Source organism: Caretta caretta, chromosome 1 (assembly GCF_965140235.1).
Source record: "Caretta caretta isolate rCarCar2 chromosome 1, rCarCar1.hap1, whole genome shotgun sequence".
Lineage (NCBI taxonomy): Eukaryota > Metazoa > Chordata > Testudines > Cheloniidae > Caretta > Caretta caretta.
In genome coordinates this window covers 100604255-100617615 of record NC_134206.1, presented here as the reverse complement: position 1 = coordinate 100617615, position 13361 = coordinate 100604255, and the positions used below count along the sequence as shown (strand labels likewise).

The 13361-nt window shown below is 41.8% G+C and overlaps 1 protein-coding gene across 1 annotated transcript in view; it reads right to left on the bottom strand.

Moving 5' to 3' along the window:
* Positions 1-300: 300 nt before the first annotated feature.
* Positions 301-13361, bottom strand: part of TM9SF2 (transmembrane 9 superfamily member 2) — a 69890-nt gene continuing 56829 nt past the window's right edge. Inside the window, exon 17 of the mRNA XM_048854163.2 lies at positions 301-1676. Within this exon, the coding sequence (XP_048710120.1) occupies positions 1609-1676 (68 nt within the window). The 3' untranslated portion in view covers positions 301-1608. The remainder of the gene's footprint in view (positions 1677-13361) is intronic.

Below are 13361 nucleotides of genomic sequence, written 5' to 3'. Positions count from 1 at the left end.
GCAAATATATCCAGTTTCATAAATGAAGATTTTGGGGGGTCTGAATAGTTAAGAGTTCAGAATTAAGCTCTAACCAGATAAACCAAGAATACAAAAGTTATCCAAACTTGTGTTTTTCTGTTTTTGAACAAAAAACTTGGAAAACTGCTTTATCTTAAGTAACAAGGAATCTGGTGGCACCTTAAAAACTAACAGATTTATTTGAGCATAAGCTTTCGTGGGTAAAAACCTCACTTCTTCAGATGCATGGAGAAGTAAGTACTTTACATAGCTTGGAGATCTTAATAATGACAAGTTACCTTAACCAACAATATTTTTATTGATTCAGTATTCGAGCATCATTAGATTAAGGTCTTTTAGAAAAGCATACCATTAGAAAAATCAGACAAAAGAAATTTAATTTATGACTGACAACTAGTACATGCAGTTTAATAAAATTTTATCAGACTGTGGGAAACATGCTGCCCTTGTTGACAGATGAACAGTTATGAATCTAAATTATTGAACAAGGTAACATTTCAATTTTGTTCACAGGTACTGTGAAATAATTAATTCTAGTCAGTTAGTCACCTGGAACTGATAGTTTCTCTGAACATGAGGCAAAAACAGTGGTTCTTTTTTTTTGCTTAAATAGATCTAGCCACAGTTGCTTTATGGAATATGCATCATTAAGATCAGTTAAAAAAAGATCAGCAGTGAATGCTGCACATATATTAAGATCTTCTCCACATATGATTTAGTCTCAGAAAAAGTAGCTTGGTTAAGGGCTTGATTAATCCTGTAGTGCATACGTGTAATGTCTAATTTCATTCTCATGCACCACTATCACATTTTAAGCATTAGTCATTTAGGACAAAACTGATTTTTTCCCAGATCAAAAGGAGTGTCAATATACATTAACCAAATACAGTAAAACGCAATAAAAGACTCCACATAATTTTAAAACCTCCCTTGTCAATATATTTGTATTTACATAACTTCATAAACGTCTAATATGTAATGACCCACTGAAGACATTTTTACAACAAGATTATGAATTTATAAATTCAAAGACTCAGAGGCACATAGTTTAAAAGGCCAACAACACTGAAACCAATGAAGTCACAGAAATTGGAATATTTATGGACATATCACTAGTACGAAATAAAAACCACATCCAAAACAGCAACCCACCTTGGAGACATCCTTTAAAGTTAGCATGATAAAAAGTTCTCATTTCCTTCAAAAGAAAAATAATTCATCCCTCCTACCAAGCCTAGAAAATCCTATTTACAATTGTACTTTATTCAGCAGTATCAAATTGTGTAATACAGCCACTTCTATTCTGCCATTAGAATTTAATGTTTCTATTTCAGTATAGTTATATTTACAAATGCTTACAATATTTAACTCTGGTCTTCATTAAGAAGATTTGAATGAAAACAGATTGTTAAATCACAATACAAAAAGTGTTTTGAGGAGGGTGTATATTCAGTATCATTCCCAAGGAACAAGATGTCATAACTTCTGATAAAGCTTAAGTTCACCACCAAGAACAGGTCTTTAAATTATGTTAATGAAGATTAAATCTCTTCTGTACCAAGTTTCACACACTGGGGTTTTCTTTAGTCAGTCAACTTTCACCACGCTGTAAATTTTGGTCACAAACCAAAAGCATGCAAAGAATCCAATTGTCCCTACAAAAAAAAAAAAATTTTTTTTTCAAAAAGATTCACAAATATGGAAATGTACACGTAGACAGAATTCTTCTTTCAAAACAAAGAGTTACACATTAGCACAACTAGTATAGGGTCTAACACAGAAATTAGAAACTCACTCTGTGTGTAGGACCAAATTACATTTTTCTGTACACCAGGATATAAGTTTAGGACTACATATTACCCTCCACAGCTGATCACCTAGTGTCAATGGAAAGTTTACATAAAGATAGAATACGGTATTTATATAGTAACTGAACTTTAATCAAATTTTTATTTATTAATGCTTCATTACATTCAGCATCACTCAGTGGAAGAAATCACTCACCTTTAAGACCAGAGCTATTTCTGTTCTTTGTTTCTCTTTTCTCTCCCCCTGCCATCTCCACCCCAAGTCTTTCATTTCCCTCCTTTAAGCATTTCCCTATCAGGTTCACAACCACACCTTTCCCAACTGCATCTGCTCAAGTGATCAGCTATGTATGACATTAATAGTGTCATTACACTGTTCAGTTGACACCTCAATTACTGTGGGCAAACTTAGGAAGATAGTACTGCACTGATTTACATACACATTAAAAACCCTTTCCAAATTCGGCACATCAAGCGGTAGAAAGATTTTTTTTTTAAATGAAAGGAGAGGTTATTCACTTTGTGCAATAAATGGAGTTTGAGAGGTGTCCCCCTATGGGTGCTCCACTTCAGGTGCACATGCACCCAAGCCTTTGATCACCGATTTTTGGTAGCATTGGTCGTTCAGCCCACACATCCTTGTGCCCCACACTCTGGCTTCATAGGGCTGCCTGGGCGAATCGGCCTCAGTTTCTTCCCTACCATAGTAGGAAACTCCTAAGCAGAGGGGAAGGAGGGCAGGTAGCAGAGCACCTACAGAGGGACACATCTCAAATAACTTGTTACTACACAAGGTGAGTTGTAAGGTCTGAGGCCTCTTTCTGCAGTAAAAGCAGCAGCCAGAGTGAGAAACAGCAGCCATGTACTAAGTTGCAGAGTCACATCCTCACATTCCATCTATTGCACCAAAGCAATGTCCTATCAGGCTGTTAAGAAGGTGAGCCTGTTCTAACAGAATCTACCATCACCAGATAAAGCAACAGATCCTAATATGTTTAAAGAAAACTTTGCTAATATTCTGTCTCGCAAGAAACCACTTAACAGTTGTGATTGTGAAATCTATATTGTTTTGCCTTTATGGTCCCTACTTCTCTATCTGTGTGGTCTCTGTCTGATTCTTTATTGTTTGTCTGTTGCATATTTAATTTTTCAAAGTTTAAATCAATGAAGGTGGTGGGGCCTGATTATAGTTTTGTAATCGGCTAGGATTGGTGAAAAACAGTATTGTAGCACTTTAGTTTAAAATGATTAGTTAGGGAAAACTAAGCAGGACCCAAATTTTAACTACATGAACTGGGGTTCAAAGGGAAGTTCTTTGGACCCTAACACCAGGACACAGCCCAGGATCAGAGCTGCCAGACCTCAACACCCTGCTGATAATACCGTGCAGAAGCTGGAGCTCCGAATGACCTAATCTTGACCGGCCATCAAGAAAAGTTCATCTGCCTTACTGGGAGTGGTGAGCATTGTATGCTTAGCATGCGTATTCTGTTTTGGTAACTGTTAATAGAGGTTAAGGATATTACTGTGTAAGGCTCTTTCACTGGTAAAAGGCCCTACAGACCTTTACAGCCCTGAGCCCACTGGGAATGGGTGTTGGCCCATGGAAGGATAGAGTTGCTTCCCTTATTTCCTGAGTACCCAAAGGGGTGTGTGAGAGAACCCTAAATTGTGTGGGTAACAGAGTAACCTCTCCTTCTCTGATTAGCGTCCCTGTGGGTGCTCCACTTCAGGTGACTCCCCAACAGTGACCCCCTTAAGGAGGTGGGAGGTTCAGAACAGAGTCCAGCACTGAAGAGAGAATGGTATTGCCTTCTTGCAGCCTCCAATCTAGCAGAGTGAACCAAAGCATAATCAATGCCTGGAGAAAGTATGCACTGAAATCCACATTGCAGCTTTGCAGATCTCAGCAACTGGAACATCCCTGAGTAGGGCTACAGATGTAGACTGATCTAGTAGATAGAATGTGCAGTCACTCACATGGGAGGCTGAGCATAAGCCAAACCGTAACAGGTAATATATACACAGATCGATAGAGAGAGTGTCTTTTCATGATCCCCTAGACTGGGGTGGGCAAACTATGGCCCATAGGCCAAATCCGGCCTGCCAGCTTGTTTTAATCCAGCCCTCGAGCTCCCGCTGGGGAGCAGGGTCTGGGGCTTGTCCCACTCCAGCCGGGAAGCAGGGTCAGGGGCCGCTCCACGTGGCTCCCGGAAGCAGCGGCATGGCCCCCCTCCGGCTCCTACACATATGGACAGCCAGGGGGCTCCGCTCTGCATGCTGCCCCTGTGCCAAGCATCGCTCCCATTCTCCTGGGAACTGCGGCCAATGGGAGCTGCAGGGGCAGTGCCTGCAGGGGCAGTGGACAGCGCACAGAACTGCCTGGCCATGCCTCTGTAGGAGCTGGAGAAGGGACATACTGCTGCTTCTGGGAGCCCCTTAAGGTAAGTGCCACCCACAGCCTGCACCCCTGAGCCTCTCCTCATGCCCCAACCCTCTGCCCCAGCCCTAATCCCCTCCCGCCCTCCAAACCCTTTGATGCCAGGCCAGAGGACCCTCCTGCACCCCAAACCTCTCATCCCCAGCCTGCACCCCCAGACGGAGCCCTCACCCCCCATGCCTCAACCCCCTGCCACAGCTCTGATCCCCCTCCCGCCCTCCAAACCCCTTGGTCCCAGCCCGGAGCACCCTCCTACACTCCAAACTCCTCATCCCCAGAGCCCGCAACCCCAGCCAGAGCCTGCACCCCAACCCCCTGCCCCAGCCCTGCTCGCTCTCCAAACCCCTCAGTCCCAGCCCGGAGCACCCTCCTACATCCCAAGCTCCTCATCACCAGCCTCCTGCCCTGCATCCCACCTCAGCACGGAGCCCCCTCCTGCACCCTGAACTCCTCATTTCTGGCCCTACCCCGGATCCCACACCCCCAACCAGAGCCCTCACCCCCTCCCAACCCCATTTTTGAGAGTATTCATAGCCCACCATACAACTTCTATTCCAAGATGTGGCCCTTAGGCCAAAAAGTTTGCCCACTCCTGCCCTAGACCTATCCAAAATAGGGACAAAGTCTAGGGGACTTCATGAATGCTCTGGCTCTGTCCAAGTAAAAGGCCAATGCCCTCTTAACATTTAGTTTATGGAAGGTCTCTTCTTCTGTAGACTGATGCAGCTAAGAAAAGAAAACTGGAAGGTAAATAGTCTGGTTAACATGAAACTCAGAAGAAACTTTAGGTAAAATTTTTGGATAGGATTATAATGATACATTCTCCTTGGAGCACACAGTAAATACAGAGCATGCCATCAGAGCCCCAATCTCCCCAACCCTTTGTGCAGAAGTGAAAGCCACCAAGAAAATTTATCTTCATAGAAAATGTAACAGACAACACACAGCTAGTGGCTCAAAAGGCTTTCTCAGGAGACTGTTAAAAATAAGGTTGAGACCCTAAGTGGAATAGGAGCTCTAAATTGTGGAAGAAGTTTCGTAAGACCATTCAGGAAACTCATCATGCTCAGATGTGCGAAAATGGAGAAACTGTGTACTGGCAAGTAGAAAGCTGTTATTGACACTGAATGAAACTTGATGGAACTCAGAGAGAGACTGGATGTTTTCAATTACAACAGGTAATCCAAGGTTATGGAAAGAGATAACTGGACAGGTGAAAGATTATGGTGATGACATCAAAGATGAAGTCTTTTCCCTTTCTGATGGTGTGTCTTGTAAATTCCTGCTATTTAACACCACATGTTTTACTCCCAAATGAACAGGATGCTTCTAGTCCCAAGAACCACTGAGGAGCCATGATTGGAGTTGCAGACCATTCAGATTGGGGTGAAGTGTTCAATCCACATTCTGAGACAACAGTTGAAAACTGACTGGGAGCTGCGACAGAGGGAGAGAAGTGAGTCTGATGATGTAAGGAAACCAAACTTGTCTTGGCCAAGTTGGTGCAGTCAAAATAACCCTGGCTTGGTCTTGCTTGATATTGTTTAAAACCTTTGAAAGCAATGGAGTTGGTGGATATACATAAAAAGACCCTTTGTTCACGTAATGAAAAAGGCATCTCCTAGAGATTGGGGATCGAGTCCTCCTCTGGACGAAGATTTTGTGCACATCTTCCTGGTTGCAGTGGTGAAAGGACAGACCTCAGAAAATCCCCAAGCAAAAAATTTTTTGCGTGGGTTCAAGAGTCCAACTCCCATTTGTAATTTAGCGAAAAATGTCTGCCATGGTGTTTTACACCCAGGAGGTAAGAAGCCAAAATGACCGATGCACTAATTCCAGAGCTCTATCACTGATGCAGAGTGAGGGGGAAATGGGCTCCTCCCTGACCACTGATATAATATATACAAGGTATGTTGTCTATCATGATCTTGATCGATTTGTTTTTGATTAGGGGAAGAATGTGGAGACAAGCATTTCTGGTAACTTTTAACTCCAGCAGACTGATATGCAAGTATTCCCATTTGCACCAGGCTGCATGAGGACCTGGTTGTGCTCCCCATCTCAAGAGGGAAGCATTCAATGTTATGATCTTAGGAGGATTCTTAATGAATGGGATTCCTTCAAAACCTTCTACCATGTGAGTGACTGTCAGACCCGGCTGGATACGGACACCCGCTTATTCAGACTGTGTTGGGTATGTAAATTGTTGATATCAAATATGTAACTTGACATTTTGTGTTACAAAAAACACAAGCTACCCTATGTCCCAGAAGCTGCAGATATATCCTTGCTGGAATTTGAGGACTGAGGTGCATTCTCTGGATAAGGTTCTTTAGAGCGAGGAACCTGACAGGAGGGAGATAAGCCCTGCCAGTCATTGCATCCAGAAAAAACTCCTATAAAAATTATTCACTGTGTAGGGGTCAAAGCCAATTTCTTGATATTTATTTGTAGGACTAAACTATGGAATAAGTTGTCTGAACTGCTGACAGCACCTCCCAATAAGACTGATCCTTGAGGAGTCAGTCACTGAAATATGGAAAGATTTATTTCTAGATGACAGAGGTGGGCAGTTACAACTGCTATGATTTTTGAGTAAATCCTTGGGGTGGAAGAAAGGCCAAAAGGTAGAACCCAATACTGGTCTTGATTGTGATCAAATGTGAAAAAAATCTTTGAGAGCGCGATGAATTGCTACATGGAAGCAGCACCTTTGAGGTCAAGAATTGCAAATCAGTCCCTGGACTCCAGGGAGGGAAATGACACCTGCTAGGAATGCCACCTGGAATTTCAGATATCTGACGTGCTGTTCAGCTGTCAGAGATCTAGAATTGGCCTCCTACTCCCTTTTCCTTGGGCATCAGAAAATACCATGAATAAAACACTTTTCCTCTGTGTTGAAGTGAAACTAGTTCTACGGCACCTAGACTTAAGAGTGATGTGATCTCTTGTCTCAGGAATTGATCATGATGGTGCTCCCTGAAGTGGGACAAGGAAGGGGTGGGGTGGGCAGGAGAGAGGTAAACTGTATCACATAACCAGAAGTAATGGCCTCCAATACCATTTGTCCAATGTTATAGCCTCCCATGCCTATTGGAATAGAGAGAGGCGGTGTACAAATTGAGGAAGAGGGGTAGTATAGTGCAACTGAGAAACCCTGACTATCAGGTGGTTTAGACTCTCGACCAAACCACTAAAAAAAAAAGGTTACTCACCCTGTACAGTAACTGTGGTTCTTCAAGATGTGTCCCCCTATGGGTGCTCCAAGGACATGACTTGAACTGGCACTTGGAAGATGTTGATGGCTGGGATGACGCAGCTGAAGTAGTCATTGGTTTCTTTTTAAAAAAATTTGACTTATTAGCCAGTAGTTCAGATGGCCTATAGAAGGTGGAAAATTGAGCAGGACAGAATCTTTGCACTGACCAAGACTTGCTAACTTCTCTTTTATTGCAACATTGGCAACATTACATGAAGCCTGCAAAGAAGTCTTCATCAAGAGCTGACCCTCCTTTATTATGGCACTAAACTGATATTTCTGGGATAAAGGGTCAATAAAAGCATTAAAGTTCTCATAGTTCAGGTTTTGATACCAGCACCAGGTGATTAGCTATCCTGAAACGTAATATCCATGAAGACTAGTTTTTATGACTGAAAAGATCCCAGACACTTCTGGTCCTTATTATGTGGGGTAGCTTTCTTAATATGCTCGCTCCCCCTTTCATTAACTGTGTCCACAACCAGAGAATTTGGTGCCGGATGTGAAAACAAAGTTTTCGAATCCCTGGCCAGAACGTAGGGTTTTTTTTGTTGTTTTGTTTTTTTAATCAGCATGCTTGCATGTACGGATTGCTGTTGGAGTTTGCCAGCTGGTCTTAGCTAGCTCAAGAAGAGCATCTTTAATCAGCAATACCACCCATGCTGAAATGGAGGTATGCAATATAAAAAACAGATTAGACAAATACCTGTCAGGGATGATCTAGATAATATTTAGTCTGGCCTTGAGTGCAGAGGACTAGACTAGAAGACCTCTCAAGATCCCTTCCAGTCCTATGATTCTATGAATACGTCAAGGGATTTGTGGTAGGAATCCTGGACTTCTTCCAGAGGAATTTGAAGTGTGTCCGCGACTTGCCTCATCAGGTCCTGGAACTGCCAAAAGTCATCAGCTAACAATGGTGGTGGTGGCGGCGGCATTACTGCCTCCTCCTTGCCGCTGCCAATTCAGAGCGGAGAGGAGGAATGGATGGTACCAGGGAACAAGGTCTTATGTTCTTTATGAAATTCCACTGGGTACCCTCAAAACAGCTGGCAATACACTGCCCATGGATCACAATAAGGCAAAGGAAGAGGACCATAAGCATTGGGAGAGAGGTAGCAATTGTTGGTCATCCCAATTTTTAAGAGGCAGAGGTCTTGTAATCTTGCCTTTCTTGCATTTGCAGAGGAAATGCATGTCTCCTTGGAGTAAACTGGAGAGCCTTGAACTGAAAGCTCTGAGTCCAAATGCTCCTTTAGGTATTGTACAGAAGATGACAACCCATCTTCCTGAATGGTAAGAGCTGGAGAAGTGGTGGATCTCACTACAACATGAGTAGTCAGTGATCCAGCAGATCTTGGTATGGAGAGGTGTCTGGAGGTTGCAAGGAGGCTCCTTCAGTATCATGAGGTCTTTAAGATTCTGGACCTCCTGCAGTACTGGGAGCACAACAAAACTTGGCATGGGCCTCAAGGTTGCTCCTGATGCTGCTGTTTGAGACAGTGGTGCCAGTACCAAGGGTACCACAAACTCCAATGAGGCCGCTCCTTTGATGGTGGCAGTAGTGGTCTTCGTTACCTTTACCACCAAGATATGGGACTCAGATGAAGTCTTAGATTGTTTCATGATACCCAAAGTATTCGGAGACTCAATAGCAGTCTTCTTCGGGCCTGAGGTCTCCTGTACTGAATCTTCTTTGAGGAACTCCGCTCTGGTCCTCTTATCCCCCTCCATCTTTGAGTGGGAAGCTCTAAGTACCACTGGCAGCGTTATAGGTACTTCACCCATGGAGAGCATTGGGGATCTTGACACTGCTTTCACCTTGGAAGCTCTCTGTGACTGTGATCTCATTGTAGAAGGGGCACTAACAGAAGAAGAGGGTCACTTGGACAGGGGGTTCTCTGTACCCAGACACAAAGCTGGTCACAAGGCTTCCTCCGTCATCAATAGTGCATACTTAATTCCTCTGTTTTTAGGGGATCTTCCCTTAAACGAAGTGCAAATCTTGCACTTGTTGGGAATATGTGAGTCTCCCAAGCAACATATCTGCGAAGAATGCCCATTGCTGATGGGAATTGCTTCTTGACATTGGAGACACCTTTTAACACCCAGGGAGCCTGGCATCCCAGATCCAAGAAACAAATTTAGACCCCTAAATATGCGGGGGGGGGGGGGGGAAGGGGGGAGAAAACAGGAACTGTTCCATTCCAACAACTATAAAGTACAAAAGAACTAACCCTATATACTATTTTAACTCTAAAGAGAAAACAGGCACACATGAAATTCCTTGTCTGGCTGAAGGCTGTTGAAAAGAAATTGAGGGTGGTTCACCCAAAGAGCCCTATAGCACCTCTGTAGGGGGCACGAGGAAGCGTAGGAAAAATGCATGGTCCGAACGGGTACTGCTACCAAAAATCTCCAGTCAAGACACAGGGTGCATGTGTGCCTGAAGTAGTATCCCTCTGGGCACTCCACTTGAAGAAGCAGCTTAGATTCTGCAGAATTTAAGTATGCTATACAGGACACGAACATCAAGCAGGGTGGATTTTTACACTACTGATCTAATATAAATAAGGATTATTTACAAAACTCTTAATTGACACCTACTTCCTGAGTGCACTTAAGGATTTCATAGCTCATTGTTTAACATCTGTAGTTCAAAAACGTGGCTTGGATTTTTCAACACTGTAGTTCAGAATTTAAGTTTAACTGCTGTTCTGTTAAGGTTATAATATTAAAAATGTTCAGAGACACTGAAGACTAAAAAGGCACCCAAAAGTCACAGGTATAGTCCTGTTTAAGCAAGTTACAAGTTTATATAATTTCAGTCTTTGCCAAAGTTGCGATGGTAGAAATATTTTCATGCCACATGCTTTAACAAATATATATTTTTAAAGATAGTTTAATCATACAGTCAAAGAGGTTTAATTATCAAGACACAATTGAACTGAAGTTTAAAGACAAAGATTGCTTCCTTGATTTCTTGGAGACAGCTCTTTCATTTGAAATTGAGAATAGTTCTGTCCATCCTTTTCTGGTGAGGTGTGAGAGATATACCAAAAATATACTGATGGGCACAAAAGCTATGCTGATGAAGCTACACTGACCACGTTAACATTATTCCTTCAAACTACAGCTAAAAATCAGAAAAATGGTTCATATAGATGGCTTTCATAGCATCTGTTATGAGAACCTTTGTTTCCCAGAAAAATTAGGCCAGCACAAAAGCCATGCAGATAGCTGATTTTGCCTTAGTATACCTAGTATTATTGTAGCTTTAACTTGTGTAAGGGCCAATAACTAATTATTTAAGACAACATGTTTTGATAAGGAACATTATCGAAATTCAGCAAATAACTCATATGCTGTAAAATCCTGTGAAGAATCATGAATGATATCATGGTAATTTTTTTCACGCTTGCTAAACTAGTGATGTTTAACTGACTCATTTACTATGATACGTAGTTGTGGGCCCAGCTGTGAATCACAAAGATTTGTCATGTGGCTCCCAGTATCCTGCCTACTGAGTTTGATCAGTGACCTGGAATGCAGCATGGAAGCAAGTGCCTGAAGCATGTGTTACACTGACATAGCAGCAGGGCACCGTCAAAACCCTTCCTGATAGTGACAATTTTTAACGGATGAGTAAGCAGTAGCAGAACAGTTTTGATACAACAATTACAATTTTTTCTTTTTAGCTTCTATATCATCTTGACACAGGAAGCTACTTGCCTTTAGGAGCAGATTTTGGTAAAGAGCTGTTTCATTTAAGAGTTCTGAGAGGAACATATCCCTTAACTCTCCCTCTTTATATAAACACTTATCCCTAAAATATTTCAGTAACTCCATAGACTTTAAAGTGCGTCTAATTATTGGAAGAAACAGCAAACTGAAATCTGTTATAGTATGGATGTTATTCTGAGACCAAAAGAGTGAATTTAGAAATATGGTTGAGTTGTTTGATGTCCTTTTACAACATTCAAGGATTATATAGTTTCAGAAAATCTAAACACTATAAACAGGAAATGTTCAGTTAAAGTTTCAATACCAATTTTAACTCTGCCTGTATCCTCACTGAACTTCAAGTTAGAGACACTGACCAAGTACCACATAAAACTAAGCACATGAACTTCAGAAGTATATTTTAGTTGTCTAATATAACTCACATACCCTTGAGCCCAGTATCAGATATGAAGGGCTAGTGGCGACAGTGTCATGGCAGATAAAGGGTAAGATACTTGTATCTTCTGTCCTGAGCCCATAATTGTCATCAGACACTGCACAGCCGATTGCTGATAGTCAGCTGCTGGTGCAACATTCATGACCCAGGCTGAGTGGGCAAGGGAACAGGAGATGCACTGGATATATTTTAATGCCCTCAGATTACATTTTATGACATGTTAACTGACCTGAGGGAAGGAGGGCAAGTGGAATCTGGCAGATGCATGTTGCCTGAGGTGCAAAGAGGCTGTTATGCTGGGCCTACTACACTAAATCCTCTTCCCTCCATGGAGAAGAGAGCTGAAGTAAAGTCCCTACCTGACTGTATGCCGTATTCTGGGGTCTATAAACAGCATGACTAGAATGGACTGGTTAAAAGACTTCTCTAGACCATCAGAGAAGCTCATATCCTTTGGTTTCTGGCCAATATTACAATATCATTAAGACAGACAGAGGTCTGGTTTGTACTAAAAAAAGAGTTAATTTAAAAATCAGTGTATCTAAGGAAGGCTTAAGCAGGTGTAAATGCATCTATATTAGGAGTTTAAATCAACGTAATTACATCTAGTTAGAGCAATGCAATTTTTCTAATATAACCAAGCTTAGAGTTCTCTATCTCAGTCTGAGATGCTGACTGTCTCTACCCCTCATGCATGGTCTAGAAGCAGGATGGCAGAATAAAGGAGAGCAGAACTTCTAGCTTGTATGTTGGGAGTGATTAACCTATTAGTATATAGAATATGAATACTGAAGTAGTAAATTGTGATTTACAGAAATACATATTGATTAGGTGAAGGTATTTAACTTCCAGGTGGCAGGGAATAGCAGGTTACAAATGCAGAAAATGTGCAGTTAATAGATGAAGGTTTTTAATTTTTTTTTGTAACTAATATTGTTATGATTTTAAAAGGACAATATTCTGAAACTTAGGTTCTTGTTTTCCCTAGTTTTCTTTTTAAAATGCAAAAAAGATTTCCCCCCACCAGCCATGCTCATTTAAGTCAAATACAGCTGAAATGACTTTGCTCACAACTTTAGTTAAAAATTTTGATGGCGGGGAGTTTAATTTCTCTGAAGCCCTTGGGCCTGTAAACTTGTATCCGCCAAAAGCAGATCCATATCACAGGCCATAGGGAAGTATTAAGCCTCTCCCTCCAACACAACTTCTGGTGCTTATAAGCTTGGAAAGCCCTCCACATTTCAAACCTTTTTTAGGGTACGTCTACACTTACACTGCTGTACCGCTTCGTGAAGACACTACCTACAACAATTTCAGAGTAACAGCCGTGTTAGTCTGTATTTGCAAAAAGAAAAGGAGTACTTGTGGCACCTTAGAGACTAACCAATTTATCTGAGCATAAGCTTTCGTGAGCTACAGCTCACTTCATCGGATGCATACTCTGGAAAATACAGAAGATGTTTTTATACACACAAACCATGAAAAAATGGGTGTTTATCACTACAAAAGGTTTTCTCTCCCCCCACCCTACTCTCCTGCTGGTAATAGCTTATCTAAAGTGATCATTCTCCTTACAATGTGTATGATAATCAAACCCCTCAGACAGAGACAAACACCTACAAGATCTCGATCAAGCATTCTTACAACTACAAT